This window comes from Camelus dromedarius, chromosome 9 (assembly GCF_036321535.1).
Source record: "Camelus dromedarius isolate mCamDro1 chromosome 9, mCamDro1.pat, whole genome shotgun sequence".
NCBI classification, from domain to species: Eukaryota; Metazoa; Chordata; class Mammalia; order Artiodactyla; family Camelidae; genus Camelus; species Camelus dromedarius.
Window position 1 is genome coordinate 65,234,374 of NC_087444.1, and position 15,446 is coordinate 65,249,819.

Below are 15,446 nucleotides of genomic sequence, written 5' to 3' on the forward strand. Positions count from 1 at the left end.
ATAGCAGGGCTGTTTCTCAGATGGGAATCTGGTTGCCCAGAGGCAACCCACATCTGGTCTTGTGTATATAGTGGAATTGGCCCATTCCCTGCGGGGCAGGGGACTGAGGATGTCTGTTGGTTTTGGCCCAATTAAGACTATTTTAAGAGGACCCCTTAATAAGGCCCAGGGACAGCAGGCACTTATTTCAAGGGAAACTTTATTGAGTACTGGGCCAGGCAAGCCCCAGATCAGCCAAGTTTGGACAGCACTTGCAGTGCATCTGCCCGCCCTATCTGGGCCAGATGTGTGCCAAGCTGGCCCAGAGAGGCAGAGGGCTCCCTTGCCACCATCATCTCGATCAGGGCTCGCAGAGGTGAGCGGCTGGGCCGCAGTGAGTAGGCAAAGGTGGACCAGGCTGAAGGCAATCCATATCTTGCAGCCAGGTGTCGGGTGGTACCACAGGCCATCCTTCCACCTGGCCCAGGCTCAGGATCCAGCAGGACGATCAGCTCCTCCAGCACCTCCAGCTCATCCAGGAGGCGAGACAGGGGCAGCGATTCCAGACTCTGCAGCTCTGGGAAACAGAGGAGGAGGGGTGGAGGGGAGGAAGTACAAGCTTCCAGTCCACCTTCCCCCTCCTTGGTGTATCTTTGACTAACCCTTGCCTAGGAGCAGAGGCAGAGAGACCTCCTTCCATGAGTCCCCTGCCTCTGAATCCTCCAGGGAGCCTGGAGAGGACGAGTGCAAGAAAAGGGTGTGGGTGTTGTCGCTGCAAACCAAGCCAGGATTGGGGTGTTGGACAGCTTTCCCCTGGTGGCGGCGACTGCGGTGCCTTTGCAGGGCGAGGAGGAGGATCATGGCTGAAGTCACGATCAGAACCAGCACCAGGGACAGGGCAAAACTCAGAATTGGCCAGGCCTGCTGAGGGACTTTTTGCTCAGTTGTCCACAAAAGCCTGGGAATCGCCGATGAGCCGGGCTCCTGGGAGCCAAGGATGCTTGGTTTTCCAGGCGTCAGGGGGCAGGGCTCCTTGTTAGGGACAGGCTTCTGGAAATAAGGGGAGTAAAGTGGGAGGCACGCCCTACTCTTGGCCCCTCAGCGAAAACCTCCCAACCTTATAACCCGCAATGGGGCACATCCCACCTGACCCAGTCCCTTCATCCCCCTCTCGGACTTCCTTAACCCAGGCAGGTCACCTGATACTGCTATGCCCGCATCCCTAGCGTCTTCCCTTGGCTACACCCCTTCCTTTGATACAGACCTCGCCCACCCGACCCCAAGCCACGCTTCCAGTCCCGTCCCCACTCCACACCCCCAACTTTCTGCAAGCTACACCCTTGCCCCGCTCTCCGGAGTCCCAGTAGCACCTCTCTGCAGCGCCGCCGGTTTCCATTGTGACTCCCCGCTGGAGTGGGGGCCGTTATTCCGCCGCCACAAGGGCTACATAGCTCCGCGCTTTTGGGGTTGCACTGCCCAGGAGGACACTCTTTGAAGGGGTGCGTTACGTGATCGCCAGCGTCATTGAGCCCGCAGTTTTCCGAAAACTCGTAGTCTAATGGGAGACAGAGTCTAACGTTCGGCCGCCAAGCCCGCCTCCTTAGTACTAGCGACGCCCTTTCCCGTCTGTCCAATCCCAACAGGCCCCGCCCGTTATGCTCTACTCACCCAACCTATCAGCGGACGCGCCCCACACTCTTTCTCCATCCGCGCCACACTAGCCTGCCAGTCTCCCAGCCTTCTCTACACAGGCCCCGCCCCCTATTCTCTGCCCGCCCCTTCCATTCCCCGCCCACCTGTTCCTCACCGCCCGGATTCCGCCTCTCTAACCCGCCACACCCCTTAACAACGACCCTCTCTTAACTCACACCGTCCCGTTCTTCGCAAGCTCAGCACACCCCCATCCCCGCCTTGTCTACCTAAGGCACAGCGCCCCTACCCCGAAGAAAGCCTCACCAGCCGTATCCCACGGACCTCGCCCCTTTCCTCGCTCCCTATCACCCCCTACCTCCGCCCGAACATATGCAAAAGCCCAGTCCCTGCTCCTCACCCGAGCAAGGGGGCGGCCCAAAGCGCTGCAGGCAGCTACCACAGCACAGGTTGTCAGGGTTCCAGTACTCAAGGCGACTGCAGTGCTGGGAGGCTTCCCGGGGCACCGCCAGGGCCAGGAGCAGCGCAGTAGTCAGTAGGAGGCGTGGGGGCCCCATCTGAGCAGAACCTGTATTCTGGGGGGCCATGACCACAGGACTTCCTGCCACAGCGCCTCTGCCGCACTTGCCAGGAAACCAGGGCAGAAGAAGGAAGCAGTGGAGGTAGGGGCATAGGATCCTCTGGCCCCTTCGGAAGCCAGGAATCTACCCACCTCCAACCCTCAGTCCAGCTTCTGGCCCCTTATTAGAGAAGCCACAAGGCCTCAAGATGGCTAGAGTGAGGATTCTAGAACCAGACTGCATGGATTCATATCCCACCTCTGCCATCTTTTCCCATCTGTAAAATGGGATAATCATAATACCGGTCTCATAGAGTTATTGTGGAGAAGTAAAGCATTTACAACAACATAGAGTAAGCATAAGTATTAGGAACTACCTATTCCCATTTCAGGGCAGCAGATATGGAGGACCTGGCCCTCACCCACCGGACACTCCCTCTCAACTCCCAGCAATCTTACCTTAGCTCCTAATCCCAATCTCCTCCAGACTGGGAACCCTCCAATCTGCCACAACCAAGAGTCACCCCCTTGAGGAGCCTCAGATGGATGTGCTTGTTTCCAGCACAAAAGCAGCCCCACCTAACCACCCTCACTTGGGGATTTCTAGGACCTGAACTCACTGCTTTGCCACCTGTTGTTACAAGTTCCTTGGCTGAGGTTGTGGCCAGAGCTCAGCCCCGCTTCCCCTTCTCATCATGAGGTGTGGGGGTGGAAGGAAACCAGCTCACAGCTAGGCTCAAGCTAACAAAAAAGATCTAAATCCTCAATACAGAATTTTATTAGTGGAGGGGCAGCAAGAGAAGGTCCCTGTGTTGAATCTATTACATCATGGAGACCTGTAGCCTGGAGAAGATGGCACTGGGGAGTTAGGGAGCTTTGAGGAGGGGTCTTGGCCAGGAACATCTGTGCCTGCCAGAGGTGGAGGGCAAGGGGGTCAGGGTCTTAGAAACGGCCATGCCGATGGTCTGGGGACCGTCGTCGGTTTCTTTCTCTGGGACGGTGGCCGGTATGGGACCTTGGGGGTGACCTGGGGACAGGAGAGAGGAGGGTTATAGCTGTGGGGAGGGGTGTGCAGACCCCCCAGGTCTGCCTCTTTGCTCTAGAATAAAGCAGGGCAGTTGATGAAGTAACTAGAGTTTCTGGGGATGGTCTCAGGATAGGTGCATAAGGGCTGATGTCAGGATTGGAGATCCAGGATGGTCTTGGGTTGAGGTTCAGGCTGGTTTTGGGTTTGGGACTTAGGTACTGGTCTTGGGATGGGGATCAGGGCTAGTCTTAGGGTATAAGAGGCTTGTGACACTGTTATTAGGGCATAGGATCAGATTCATCTCAGGGGGTATAGGGAACTTGGGGTAAGAGGAAGTCTTAGAAGGCTGGTCCTGCGGTACCTGCGCCTGGGTCCTCGCCCGTAGAGCTGCCGCCTGAGGTTGCGGGAGATGGGCCGCAAGTGCATGAAGTTGCAGAAACCACCGCGAGTACATTCCCTGGGTAGAGGATGAATAGATGGAGGAGGGCACTATCACTGACAGCCACCCTAACACACACACACAGAAGTCCGGGACTCCAGGTGCCCATCTCACCCCTGTACTACCATACCCCATCTCATACTGTCGACAGCATGACTCCCGGAAGTCAGTCACAGGAGACAGCTCGGCATGCACTGCCTGCCCGTTGAACCAGCGGTTATTGAGTTCAGCCACTGCTCGCTCTGCATCCTCCTCCCGCCGAAACTGAAGGGAAAGTCGGTCAGGGTCAGCAATCAAACTCAGAAATCTTCAGGGGATTAGCTAGCAGCTCAGGGGCTGGACTGGATTTAGTGATGGATCTCAAGCTGCGAGGCTTCAGTGGTGGCTGTTAGGTATTGAAATGCCTCCACCTCTGGACTCTAATGGGGTAACAGCAGGCACCTTGACATAAACATTGCCCACGAGGTGATCCCCCAGGTTGTCGCACACATTCATCTCTTCAATCTCCCCGTACTTCTCCTGCAGTTCCGTGAACACTTCCTGCGGAAGACCAGGAGGAACTCAGCTGAGCTCCTGGCCCACAGGAAACTCAAGCCACCCCTGCAAACCCTCACCTCAAAGAAGTTATCATAGTGTTCTTGCACCTCCACGTCGCTCACGTGACCTGGAGGAGGGGGCAGGTTGGAATTAGGGAGTGGCCTGCGGGAGGGCTGTCCGCCCTGCCCCCAAGACCTGTCCCTCACTCACAGTGCGATCCGTCTGCGGTTTGGGCGGTGTTCTGTGGATTCCGGTACAGGTTGAGCAGCACTATGGTCTGAACAGAATTTAAAGGGAGCGGGGCCTGAGCTCAGAGGGCACGGCTACATGCAAAGAGGTCGGCTATGACGGTTGGGGGTGGAACTTGCACCAGAGAAGAAGCATAAATATCTTGAGTGCCTCAGAAAACCAGAAGAGGGGATATCTGGCAGTGAGGGACAGCCCAAGGGTGCAGTCTGTACGTACAGGGGCGTGGCCAAGTTCTTGGGAGAAGGGCCTGAAGGTTGGGGGAGGAACCTGCAGAAGTCCAACAAGAAAAAAGCCGGGCAGTGGGGAGGGCCTTAGAAATCCGGAAAAGGCGGGACCTCGTGATGATGGACAACAGAAGGGGAATGGAGGGGAGGCGTTAACCCCCAAGGCTCCCTGCCGGGTCTCACCTGGCTGAAAGTCGGTTTGTTGTGAAGCCGGGAGCACCGGTCCCCGTGCCGGCAGGCCCCGATCTTAAAGTAAAAAGAGCAGTTAACCCTGGAAGAGGTGCAAAGACAGAGGTGAACCGAGGGCCGGGGAGCCGGACACCCCAGAAACACCGCCCCACGCCGCCCAGCCACCAGGAAACCAAGTGCCCTGTCCCCAGCACCCCCGAGGGACCACTCCCTGCGCCCGTTCTCACTTGTCCTTCTCTGTCCCGAATATCGAAGCTAAATATTCAGCCATTTTTACCCGAACCCTCCAACTCTGTCTGCTATTTACGTCACTTTCCGTTGCTTAAGAGCATTGGGAAACGTAGTTCGTTGCTGCCTCCGGACACTCAGAAACTCCCTAGTGCGCTTGCGTGTTGGAGGCCTGCGCCCTCCTGGACTCACCCACTGGAGTTGCCTGAAGACGCATGCGTGCAGGGTTGCCTCACCAAAAAAGACTACAAACTCCAGAGACACTTGCGGCATCTCGCGCAAAAGTCCGTAGTTGAAACTGGCAAAGGGGTTCAAACCGGAGGAAGTAAGACTCCACCGGTGAGTTGGGGGTCGTTTCGCGCACCCCAATAAACATAAAGAGCATCTCAACTTAGTCAGCTTGCCTAGTAGGGGCGGGGTTGCCCTTCTTTCAGAAAACCCATCCTTCACTTTCTCTCCCTTTTGTCATAATAAGGGCGTGGTTGTTTGCGGTCCTTTCATCTATCACTTAGGGTCAGGGCTTGGGTCTTGCCCCGCAGACCCTCGGAAGACCCGGCCCCAGCGCAACTATGAACTTGGAGCGGGTGTCCAACGAGGAGAAGTTGAACCTCTGCCGGAAGTACTACCTGGGTAAGGGCCGGTATCCCAGGGTCCCTAGAGAAGAGAGGGGACTGGAGTAGAGTGCCTGAGGGAAGAGGCCTAGATTCTTGGGTCTAGAGGATGAAGTGGCTGGGGACGCCGACTACTGGGTCCCAAGAGAGGAAGGGGCCTGAGTCCTGAGGATGGAGGAGACTGGGCCTTCAATTTCTAGGTACCAAGAGAGGAAGGGAGTTGGGGGGCTGGACTCCTGATTCTTCCAAAGAAGTGGTTGAGGACTCGGATTCCTGGATCCCAGGAAGGAGCCAGGATTCCTGAGTCCCTGATAGCGAGATCTCCATTTGAATTTAGGTATGGGAGAGGACCTTCCAAACTGTTCATCTAGGTGGGCACTGGGGAGGACTTTTCATTGCCTTATGTCCCAGTTTGTTTTTCACTCTTTAGGTGGGTTTGCTTTCCTGCCTTTTCTCTGGCTGGTCAACATTTTCTGGTTCTTCCGAGAGGCCTTCCTTGTCCCGGCATACACAGAACAGAGCCAAATCAAAGGCTGTGAGTCTAGGGCACAGATTAAGGGAAGCCATCATGTGTGGGGAGGGGGACTGGGGGAGCCTTGGTGGGAGGAGATGATGGAGGTTCCAGAATTTTGGGACTCTACGGAAGAGAAGAGGGGGTTGGTCTCAGGGAGACCAGAGAGCAGATAGAGGCCAACCTTCCCCCTTCCTGTTCCCTCTGACAGATGTCTGGCGCTCAGCTGTGGGCTTCCTCTTCTGGGTAATTGTACTCACCACCTGGATCACTATCTTCCAGATCTACCGGCCACGTTGGGGCGCCCTTGGGGACTACCTCTCCTTCACCATACCCCTGGGTACCCCCTGATAACATCTTCTGCGCAGGTCTGAGGACCAGGATGGGCTCCTCTCTACTCCAAGCCCACTCTCAAGCCCCTCTGACTTGTTCCTATCTCCTGTGTTCTCTGCTGACATCCCCCAATAAAGGACCCTAATTCTCAGTGTTGACTTACTGCAGTCTTTTGGAGGTTGAAGCATAAAATGATTATTAATATTCAGAAACATTTACTGATTGCTTACTTTGTGCCAGGCTTAGTGCTTCGTACTATTTCACTGTACACTACTCATAATCCTCAAAAATAGGAACTTTCTTTCCTGGGAACACTAATTTACAGCTTTGGAACCAAGAAAGGAATAATACTTCTATTACTAGGGGCTGCTATCCTGTACTGGTAGTGTGTGAATTGAAAACATTACTTTCCCACTTGGCCTCACTATTACCATCAAAAATGTAGATCATAATGCTACCCCTTGGAATTTATCTGGGCCAAGGCACATGTGGTAAATGGAAGTTCCCTATCTTCTAAAGGAGATTGTCTGCAGCAATAAGACATGTATTCAAGAGCTTTATTAGAGAAGGCTTTCCTCACCATCCTATTTAAAATTTCAATCCCCACCTTGATACTCCCTATGTTCCTTTCAGCTCTATGTTCTTTCTCCTATTACATTTAGTTTAAAATGTTCAACTTGTTTATCTTCCATCTTCTAAAATAAAGCTCATTAGGGCAAGGGTTTTTGTTTGTTTTGTCCACCTGGGTGTTCAGGTACCTAGGAGAGTACTTGGAACACTAATATTTGCCAAGTGAATGAGTCGCATATGAAAAGAGATTAACAGGTAGCTGGCACTTAGCGAGTGCTCAGTAAGAGGCAACCCAGCCTAACTCCAGGCTTGTTTTCCTCTTGGGGATCAACAGGCACTCCCAAGGTTAAGTAACTCCTGTCATTAGCTAAATTGGTGTTACTCAAAGCTTCTAACACTAAGTTCCAGGAAGCCTCGCGACGCTCCGATCCCTCGTCTCCCACCGTGCCTCGCGCGGCGCAGGCGCCGTTACTCCGGCTGAGTCTCGGGAGCTAGAACTACACCTCCCAGAAAGCGCTCTGGGATGTCGTTAGTTTGTTTCCGGAAACGGGGCCCCAGAAAGGTGGGACTTAGAACTGGGAGCCGACAGCGACAGTTGTCAATTGGTCAGGATGCGAGATCGACGGTTCCCCTGACTAATGGAAACAAGCGGCTGCCGAAGGGGCCCGCCCACAGAAGGGGAACTGGAGGAGGTGGCGGCATCCGCAGCGGTCGCGGCATCGGCGGCGGTCGCCGCCCTACACAGCTCAGGGTGGAGGACTGGCCACACAAGAAGCTTACATTTGACCTCTCCCCGTCTGCCTCCGGCCTGGACTTGTGACTCTAGGCTCTTTTGGGCTCCTCTGACCCAGCTAGCCAGACCCCAGCCCCAAACCATGTTCCCGGTGAAGGTGAAAGTGGAGAAATCAGGTGAGGACCCCGAGGTCGGGGGCCTGTAGGGGAGCACCGGACTGATCAGGGTATGGGAGTCCTGATAGACAGGATTATCGCGATAAGGCGGGCTACGCGACTGCTCCCTGCAGCCCATCTGACGATCACTATCAGGCATCAAGCGATTCCTGCCACCTGTATACCCTGCCGGTCTATGCTCAGGATAGTTTTGAGATTGAATGGTGGTGGTTCAGGCAGTGTGGTGCGGTAAGACATGGGGATCCCTAGCCTTGTGAGTCTGAGAAGGACTCTTTTCTTGGCTCTGCCTCCTTGTCGCCATTTCTAGCAGAAGTTATGGGTCAGACACTGTGCTGAGCACCTGAAGTACCGGGAAGCTTTTAATCCTGGCAGTCACTGTATCCCAATAATGGGTTGGAGTCAAGCTGATGGGAACACAGGACTGGCATGTTAAGGGCGGTGGGAGAGGCACGGAATCCAGACCAAATAAAAAAAGTAAAATGATGTAGTGTGTTAAATGGTGTAAGTGGTAATAAAATGAAACTGGAGAAGGTAAGGAGATCAGGAGTGAGGCAAGATAAGGGAGAGAGCCATGAGGAACTTAAGGGAACAGGGGACCTGACAAAGGAAATAGCTTTGAGGCTGTGAGGTGGAAGCCTTGTATGGCATGTTCAAGGACCAGTAGGTAGGCCAGTGAGGCTGGAGCCGAGCCAGTGAGGTTGAAAGTGTGAGGAGATGGGGGCAAAAGCGCAGGGGTGGGGGGTGTCAGATCTTGTGAGCCCAGGTTATGACTCTGGCTTTTGCTCCGAGGGAAATGGGGAACAAAGGGAGGGTTCTGAACCAAGTAGGGAGTTTTACGGGATGTCCCCCAAATGCCAACAAAATTGTGAGTGGAAAAGTGAAGGGGGCCTGACCACAAAATGGTAGTGAGGAAAGGGTAGGCAGGGTCATGGAGGCCTGTGAACACCTGGCTGAAGAGCTCAGACTCTGTCTCTGGCAGGGGCAAGGGGGCAAGGGGGTGGGCACTGCAGAGTCATGGAGGGTTCTAAGCAGGGGATAGTCAGGGTTAGGTTTGGTTTTAGGACGATTCCCCTGGCCAACTTGTGGAGGGTGGATCAGAAGGGGAGACTGAGACGAGGAGCCCAGGGGGAGGAAGGGAAAAGACCTGGGTGGCCAGGCTAGGAAGTGGGTATGTGGGAGACACTCAGGCATGCCATGGGGTGAGTGGGGGAGGGATAGAGGTGACCATGTTGAGGCTCAGGGAGGGACTAAGGGACAGTGGGGCTACCCTTGAGATGTGGCTCCAGGAAAAGGGGTAAATTTAGAGAGACACTGAGGCCACTGTGGGCCCAGTAGGTGGAAGGAGACTGGGGGGATGTCCAGGGGAGGTGTCCAGGAGTCCCTGGAATCCCAACATCTGAGGTTCAAGAGAGAGGCAGGACTAGGGAAAGAGATGTGGACATGAGCCGTACCTTGGCTCTTACCCAAGGCACTTTGCTAGAATCTCAGCTGCCCCCAACCCCTCATCCCCACCCTGTCTCTCCTCTGAGTAACATCTCCTGGTCTCTTCTGGAAGTCTCAGGGCTGGCAAAGCATGACTTCAGGTGTCCTTCCAGGCCCTGAGCACTGGTCAGAGCTCCTAGCAGTTGGAAGAGGAGTATGAACACTCCCACAAGTGAGAGGAGAATATTTATAACATCATCACTTCCATAAGTTCTGTGATGAAAAGAGGCAAACACACAGGCAAACAGGGCTAGGCAGGGCCTGTGACGTGCAGGAAGAGGGGCCCAGATCTCCATTTCTTGGTCGGGGGGGATGCCCAAAATGGGTATTTTCGATGAAATCTCTCAATTATTATATGTAGTCATCTCATTCAGATTTAACTCAGATTTAAAATAACACCACTACCTCAGCCAAACAAAGCACTTCTGGGGGCTGGATTCTGCACCCAGTTTGAGCCCCTACCTTATAACTTCAGTTGTGGAGCCAGATGACCTGGGTGCAGGTCAGGGCAAGTAGCCTAACATATCTGTGCCTCAGTTTCATAATCTGTAAAATGGGGATAAAAATCATATCTTCCTGCCAGGGTTATTGCAAAAACTCAATGGGTTGATATATGTGACATGCTCGGAACAGTGCCTGACACATAAGAAGCACTCTGCATGTGTTACTGCATCCTGCTAAGACAGTCATAGACAACATAAGTTTGTTTGAACCTCAAAACAGTTGTGGTAGGTAGGTATGATTCAGAGACCCATTTTCAAGATGAGGAAACAGGCTGAGTGAGGTAAGGTTACTTACTTTAGGTCACACATGAGCAGGTAGGTCAGCCATGGAACCCAGAGCTCCTGCTCATCACTTCAGTAGTCTCTGCCCACTGGACCCTCCCAGCACACCTGGGCCTGGCCGAAGGATGGGATATGCATGTCCTTCCCTGGCCCTGTTGGCTGCCCACCTGCCTTTGGCCTGGGAAGTGACTCCTGCTCGGTACCCTCTTCCCTAGAGCTGGAGATGGCCAAGGCCCGGAACCAACTGGATGCTGTTCTGCAGTGTTTGCTGGAGAAGAGTCACATGGACAGGTTGGGATCTGGCCCAGCAGGGGGTCATGGGGGATGGGGAGCCCTGTCAGGTTGGATCCTCTGGCCCTGGGTGGGACCCCAGACACTGGCTTAGGGAGGAAGGGGCCCAATGTGAGGCTACTGGGTGCCTTCTCACTCTTGGGCCCTTGGAACCTTGAGCCCACAGTTCTTTTCTGCTACCAGGGAACGTCTGGATGAGGAACCTGGGAGGACCCCCTCAGACACCCACAACAAGTAAGTTTTGTTGATGGGATCTGTATCCGAGGGTTTATGGTGGCTAACTTCTTTCCTCATCAGATCCCTGACCACTGTGACCCATACTTTCTCCACCATAGTCCTAACCACTCTACCTGTACAAAGGCCCTGGGGCAGCAAAAGCTTAGGTGCCTTCATGATGGCATCCTGAGCCCCAGGGGGTGGGACACAAGACCTAAGGAGTCAAGGGGTCCTTGTGAGCTTGATCACAGCACCTCCAGGGTTCCTTTTGGGGGGTTTTGAGCAGGCATTGGTTGTTCAAGGGTGAGCCTGCTGACGCCTGGTCTCTCCCCACAGGGATTGCTCCATCGCGGCCACTGGCAAACGGTAAGGTGGCAGGGGCCCCAGCCAACTGAAGAGAGATCCCAAGTTTCCGCCCCAGTCCTGATGTTCTCCCTCCCCGCACAGGCCATCTGCCCGATTCCCCCACCAGCGGAGGAAGAAGAGGAGAGAGATGGATGACGGGCTTGCCGAGGGAGGGCCACAACGATCCAGTGAGTAGGCAGTGGCCCTAGAGGGCGGGCAACTGTATAGGGCTATGTGAGGATGTTCACATCCCTCCCACTCTCACCACCCTAGACACATACGTGATCAAGCTGTTTGACCGGAGCGTGGACTTGGCTCAGTTCAGTGAGAACACACCACTGTACCCGATCTGCCGAGCCTGGATGCGCAACAGCCCCACAGTGCGCGAACGGGAATGCTCACCCAGCTCACCGCTGCCCCCACTGCCTGAGGATGAGGAGGTGGGATTGGGGGGACAGTGGGTAGACAGTCACAAGGTACCCTCCCCTCAAGCTAATGGGATAGACAGGGACAGGGCTCTGAGTCCCTCAAGCGACTCCTGGATCCAGTGAGGCACACGTTTAGGAACCCTTAGGCCAAGAGAATGGTTGGAGCGCCCTAAAGCAGACAGACATGGCTATCTGGTCTGGAAGGGAGAGGGGACATGGTTCCCCCGGCAGATAGAGGTGACCTCCAAAATCAGGGTCCCCAAGAGCTGGGGGAGTGGGGAAGGTACAGGTGTAGTCACCTGGCATAGGGGAGCAGGTGGGGACCCCTTGGGCTGGGAAGGGTAGGTGGAGGTCTCTATGCTGAGCAGGGGTAACCGGGGGTCCCTGGGTTGCGACAGGAGAAAACAGAGATCCTTGGAGCAGACAGACATGACTCCTCACCATAGGTCCCTGGTGTAGGTCCCATAGGTCTCTTTTGTCACAGGTACCCCTGGCCCTCCTCTCTGATTCTCTGGTTGGGGCCCTTGTATCCCCAGGGTTCAGAGGTCACCAATAACAAGAGTCGTGATGTGTACAAGCTGCCTCCACCCACAGCCCCTGGGCCACCTGGAGATGCCTATAGATCCCGAATTCCATCCCCACTGCAGCCTGAGACCCAGGGTACCCCCGATGACGAGGTGGGTTTGCAAGGCTGGGCTGGGGTGATGAGCATATGTTGTGGGGCTTGGGCATGGCCACTCAGCCTGACCTCTCTATCTCTGCAGCCCTCTGAGCCTGAGCCCTCACCCTCCACACTCATCTACCGAAACATGCAGCGCTGGAAACGCATCCGGCAGAGGTGAGCATCCACCATCCTGCTTGTTCCCCATGGCCTCTGCTCCAACTACTGAGTCTTCCCTCTGCCTTCCCACCCCCACTGCAGGTGGAAGGAGGCATCTCATCGGAACCAGCTTCGTTACTCAGAAAGCATGAAGATCCTACGGGAAATGTACGAGCGACAGTGATGTTCCCCTGTCCCCCGCCAAATAAACATTCCGCTCCTCCACACTTGCTCCAGCCCATCCTTCCTGGCCTAGACATAAAGCCATTGGCACAGCTCTAGTACATTTATTAGGAGAGTGGGCCTAGGTGAGGGGATGGGGCAGTTAGGAATGAGGAGGGAGAAAGATTGCAGGGAATCAAAGAAAGTGGCTGCTTGATTGAGAAGAAGGGGAGTGGTGTGGAAGGTGGATTGCCTGGGAGATGTGGTTGGAGACTTGGGGGTCAAGAGAAAGTGACTGGAGAGGTTCTGGTTAGAGCTGGGGATGGGGGCCTGGGATATCCGTGCAGTCTGGGAGATGGGGTGGGTATCTGTACAGTTTGAGGTTGAGGGTGCTGGTTGGTCTAGGTCTACAAGGGTGAGGGTCAGAAAAGGGGTTCAGGAGTCTGGGGATGTCTGGCTGGGGTTTTAAGTCAGAAGATAGGGTTGGGGGAAGTGAAGTGTGGGGTTGGAATGAGGGGAAGGATGCCGAGTCTTCGGGACCAGGCCAGGGTGGTACAGGATAGGAGGTCTGTGCAGAGTCTGGGACATTTGAGGGAAAGGTTGGGTGCAAGGGCGGGTGGGTTATACTTAACTGGCCTAGGCCTAGGGTAGGGGGCAGGGCTGTCTACACTATGTGCTGGTGCAGGAGGGAAGACTGAAACGGGATGTGGAGATCTTTTTGCAGAGGAGTCAGAAGGAAAAAGGGAGTTTGGAGTGGGGTTATATGCCAAGTGAGATCCGTGGGGATGAGACACTGTAGGCTGAGGGATTGTGCTTGTAGGGTCTGGAAGTTAGAGGGGTGAGGGGGGTCTGAAAGCTGGAGAGGGTGTGAGAGCGAGAGTTTCAGTGGAAAGGTCTAGGTTTTCAGGGCTGAGTCTAGGTTGGAAGGGTCAAGGCGGATCCCAGATTGGGTTGGCGGGTAGTCTTGGCGCGCTCTCCGGGACATCTGGCTGGGTGGAGTCAGGTCGGCTTTAAAACTCGGGGCCTGAGGGGGCTCCCGGGATTCAGGCAAGGCCTGGACCTCTACTTGGCAGCAGCCGGCGGCGACGGAAGTGGGGCCTGGGCCGGCGCAGGTGCGGCCTGGATGGACAGGACGCCCTCAGGGGACAGCGCGGACGTCACGGCAGCAGGGTCCACGCCAGGCGGCAAGCGGTAGCGGCGGTGGAACTCGCGCGCGACGTATCCGTGCTCATCCTGGAGGGAAAGAGGCTTGAGCGGCTCTGTCAGTTCCCAGTAGATGCCCCGCCCCTCCGGCCTGCGGGTCCCGCCTACGTGTTCTGGTCCCGCCCCTCCAGCGGGCTCACCGGGCGCTCCTCGTGGCGCGCATGCACCTCCACGTGGTCACCAACCACCTTGACGGCGATTTCCTCTGGCGAGAAGTGCTTCACATCGAGCAGCACCGAGAAATGCCCTGGGTCGGTCGGCACCTGCGCACGGCCCGATTGTCATCGGAAGGGACGAGTCTCTAGGGACCCAGCAAGACCCTTCCCCCGTCGGTTCCCCGTCCATTCTGGTGCTGCAGCTGATCCTGGCCTCCGTAACTGGATGTCCCCTTTCCTACTCGCAGCCACCGAGAATCTCTTCACCCAGAATAAATGGGATCATCCATCCCCTTGTAATCACTGGGATTCCCCTCTCACCCAGAGTGATGAGGCCCCCTTCCCCTGCAAGGTCAGGGACCTCCACCCTCACAGGGTAAGGCCTGCCCTCTCCAGCAGTGTCAACAGCCCCGTAGTCAGCCCGTCCTTCTGGACACTGACTCCTCAGCTCCCTTCCCCTCAGACCCCCTGGGGCCCTTACTGCTCCACCCCTGCCAGAAATCACCAAGATGCCTCCTCCCCCAGTCTCCGGAGTCCCCTTTCTACCCTCCCACTCGAGTCACGGGATTGCTTGAGCCCTCAGCATTTACTAGTACAACTCCCCCACTTCCGACTGGCCAGACCCTCCTTTCTCAAGTCGCAGGACCCTCCCTCCTCTCTACCTCTCCAAAAGACAGTCTCCAAACTCTCCCTCAAGAATAACAAAACATTCCGAACCCTCGGGAGTCACCGGGAGCCCTCCGCCTTTCAGAATGACTGGGCTCCCCTTTCCCCCAAATTCCCTGGGTCATCAGCCTCCCGCGGAGTTACCAAGACTCCCCTCAGAGTAACCGCCCCCACCTTATTAGTGACCCAGCCCTTCCACTCCTCTCGGAGCTGAGACCCTCCTCAGATCCACGGGGACCTCCCACCGCTTTCAGTAATCAGGTCTTCGAGAATCCATACGCAGGGAACTCCGGAAGCCCCTCTGAGTGGCCGGATTCTCCACCCCGTTCAAAGTCAAGGGACATTCCTTTACCCACCCCCGCCCACCCCCCCCGCCCCTCTCAGGAAGACCAGGGACCCCAGCCTCGGAAGTGGTCGGGTTACCGCTCCTCCCCCAGGCCTGGCACCTGGGCGGTAGGCAGCGCCACGCTGGGTGCGCGCAGGTAGTAGGGGGCCAGCGCGGCCGGGCAGAGCGCAGCCAGCTCCGCCTCCAGCAGCCCCTCTCCAAAGCGCTGGTCGAACAGGCGCCCGGGAGCCGAAACCCCGGGCAACGGGGCCGAGACGCGGCGCAACCAAGAAGGCTGCACAGGCACCGGGATCTCCATCCTGCTCCGCCGCCGCCGCCGCCGCCGCCGCCCTAGGCTCCGCAGTGCCCCCGCTAGCGCCGCCGCTGCTTTATAGTAACGCCCTGCGTCCGCCCCTCGGCGGGCCGCCCGGGGACATTGGGACCGCGGCCAGAGCCGGCCATTAATAGAGCCTTATTTAGAAAGCCCAACAATGACTTGGCCATTTATTAAGCGCCTGCTGGATGCCAGAGAGGTATCATCCTCCAAATTTCC

At 55.9% G+C, this 15,446-nt stretch overlaps 5 protein-coding genes across 10 annotated transcripts; 2 read left to right on the forward strand and 3 right to left on the reverse strand.

Annotated features, from left to right (window-relative positions):
- Positions 1-182: 182 nt before the first annotated feature.
- Positions 183-2,789, reverse strand: IGFLR1 (IGF like family receptor 1). Of its 2 annotated transcripts, none has more exons than XM_064489263.1 (5): positions 2,648-2,789; positions 2,030-2,204; positions 1,350-1,534; positions 642-1,029; positions 183-556 (listed from the first exon to the last, which is right to left on the reverse strand). In XM_064489263.1, the coding sequence occupies exons 2-5, from the start codon at positions 2,184-2,186 to the stop codon at positions 231-233; spliced, it is 1,056 nt and encodes a 351-aa protein (XP_064345333.1). In that variant the 5' UTR covers positions 2,187-2,204; positions 2,648-2,789; the 3' UTR covers positions 183-230. The 2 variants fall into 2 exon arrangements, with proteins under 2 accessions (XP_064345333.1, XP_010977141.2); XM_010978839.3 differs by having other exon boundaries at positions 2,030-2,252.
- Positions 2,790-2,936: 147 nt separating this feature from the next.
- Positions 2,937-5,248, reverse strand: U2AF1L4 (U2 small nuclear RNA auxiliary factor 1 like 4). 2 transcript variants are annotated; one of them, XM_010978836.3, is made up of 8 exons: positions 5,081-5,248; positions 4,848-4,935; positions 4,402-4,468; positions 4,269-4,318; positions 4,096-4,194; positions 3,785-3,918; positions 3,577-3,672; positions 2,937-3,215 (listed from the first exon to the last, which is right to left on the reverse strand). In XM_010978836.3, the coding sequence occupies exons 1-8, from the start codon at positions 5,122-5,124 to the stop codon at positions 3,131-3,133; spliced, it is 663 nt and encodes a 220-aa protein (XP_010977138.1). In that variant the 5' UTR covers positions 5,125-5,248; the 3' UTR covers positions 2,937-3,130. The 2 variants fall into 2 exon arrangements, with proteins under 2 accessions (XP_010977138.1, XP_010977139.1); XM_010978837.3 differs by lacking the exon at positions 4,096-4,194 and having other exon boundaries at positions 5,081-5,226.
- Positions 5,249-5,272: 24 nt separating this feature from the next.
- On the forward strand, positions 5,273-6,687 carry PSENEN (presenilin enhancer, gamma-secretase subunit). Of its 3 annotated transcripts, none has more exons than XM_010978835.3 (4): positions 5,273-5,420; positions 5,621-5,711; positions 6,123-6,227; positions 6,415-6,687. In XM_010978835.3, the coding sequence occupies exons 2-4, from the start codon at positions 5,651-5,653 to the stop codon at positions 6,552-6,554; spliced, it is 306 nt and encodes a 101-aa protein (XP_010977137.1). In that variant the 5' UTR covers positions 5,273-5,420; positions 5,621-5,650; the 3' UTR covers positions 6,555-6,687. The 3 variants fall into 3 exon arrangements, with proteins under 3 accessions (XP_010977137.1, XP_010977136.1, XP_010977135.1); XM_010978834.3 differs by having other exon boundaries at positions 5,287-5,420; positions 5,594-5,711; XM_010978833.3 differs by having other exon boundaries at positions 5,290-5,420; positions 5,557-5,711.
- A 1,066-nt stretch (positions 6,688-7,753) lies between these two features.
- Positions 7,754-12,607, forward strand: LIN37 (lin-37 DREAM MuvB core complex component). 2 transcript variants are annotated; one of them, XM_010978841.3, is made up of 9 exons: positions 7,754-8,015; positions 10,498-10,573; positions 10,757-10,807; positions 11,126-11,155; positions 11,237-11,322; positions 11,408-11,574; positions 12,099-12,239; positions 12,327-12,400; positions 12,485-12,607. In XM_010978841.3, the coding sequence occupies exons 1-9, from the start codon at positions 7,982-7,984 to the stop codon at positions 12,564-12,566; spliced, it is 741 nt and encodes a 246-aa protein (XP_010977143.1). In that variant the 5' UTR covers positions 7,754-7,981; the 3' UTR covers positions 12,567-12,607. The 2 variants fall into 2 exon arrangements, with proteins under 2 accessions (XP_010977143.1, XP_031312775.1); XM_031456915.2 differs by lacking the exon at positions 10,757-10,807 and having other exon boundaries at positions 7,791-8,015.
- A 47-nt stretch (positions 12,608-12,654) lies between these two features.
- HSPB6 (heat shock protein family B (small) member 6) lies at positions 12,655-15,252 on the reverse strand. The gene is made up of 3 exons (XM_031456956.2): positions 15,015-15,252; positions 13,888-14,010; positions 12,655-13,777 (listed from the first exon to the last, which is right to left on the reverse strand). The coding sequence occupies exons 1-3, from the start codon at positions 15,210-15,212 to the stop codon at positions 13,607-13,609; spliced, it is 492 nt and encodes a 163-aa protein (XP_031312816.1). The 5' UTR covers positions 15,213-15,252; the 3' UTR covers positions 12,655-13,606.
- Between the last annotated feature and the right edge of the window lie 194 nt (positions 15,253-15,446).

Bases quoted from the DNA above. Each gene is read 5' to 3' on its own strand.
- IGFLR1 (XM_010978839.3), bottom strand. From the start codon at position 2,216: ATGGCCCCCCAGAATACAGGTTCTGCTCAGATGGGGCCCCCACGCCTC. The intron at 1,535-2,029 runs GTGAGGAGCAGG...GTCTCCCATTAG, and splicing joins TGGGCCGCCCCCTTGCTCGG to ACTACGAGTTTTCGGAAAAC. The intron at 557-641 runs GTTAGTCAAAGA...TCTGTTTCCCAG, and splicing joins GCCTCTGCTCCTAGGCAAGG to AGCTGCAGAGTCTGGAATCG.
- U2AF1L4 (XM_010978836.3), bottom strand. From the start codon at position 5,124: ATGGCTGAATATTTAGCTTCGATATTCGGGACAGAGAAGGACAA. The intron at 4,469-4,847 runs GTGAGACCCGGC...AATTCTGTTCAG, and splicing joins ACAAACCGACTTTCAGCCAG to ACCATAGTGCTGCTCAACCT. The intron at 4,195-4,268 runs GTGAGGGTTTGC...GGTCTTCCGCAG, and splicing joins ACTATGATAACTTCTTTGAG to GAAGTGTTCACGGAACTGCA.
- PSENEN (XM_010978835.3), top strand. From the start codon at position 5,651: ATGAACTTGGAGCGGGTGTCCAACGAGGAGAAGTTGAACCTCTGCCGG. The intron at 5,712-6,122 runs GTAAGGGCCGGT...TTCACTCTTTAG, and splicing joins CTGCCGGAAGTACTACCTGG to GTGGGTTTGCTTTCCTGCCT. The intron at 6,228-6,414 runs GTGAGTCTAGGG...TCCCTCTGACAG, and splicing joins ACAGAGCCAAATCAAAGGCT to ATGTCTGGCGCTCAGCTGTG.
- LIN37 (XM_010978841.3), top strand. From the start codon at position 7,982: ATGTTCCCGGTGAAGGTGAAAGTGGAGAAATCAG. The intron at 11,323-11,407 runs GTGAGTAGGCAG...TCACCACCCTAG, and splicing joins GGGAGGGCCACAACGATCCA to ACACATACGTGATCAAGCTG. The intron at 11,575-12,098 runs GTGGGATTGGGG...TTGTATCCCCAG, and splicing joins CACTGCCTGAGGATGAGGAG to GGTTCAGAGGTCACCAATAA.
- HSPB6 (XM_031456956.2), bottom strand. From the start codon at position 15,212: ATGGAGATCCCGGTGCCTGTGCAGCCTTCTTGGTTGCGCCGCGTCTCG. The intron at 14,011-15,014 runs GTGCCAGGCCTG...GGCCGTGCGCAG, and splicing joins TGGCGCTGCCTACCGCCCAG to GTGCCGACCGACCCAGGGCA. The intron at 13,778-13,887 runs GTGAGCCCGCTG...CTTTCCCTCCAG, and splicing joins CGCGCCACGAGGAGCGCCCG to GATGAGCACGGATACGTCGC.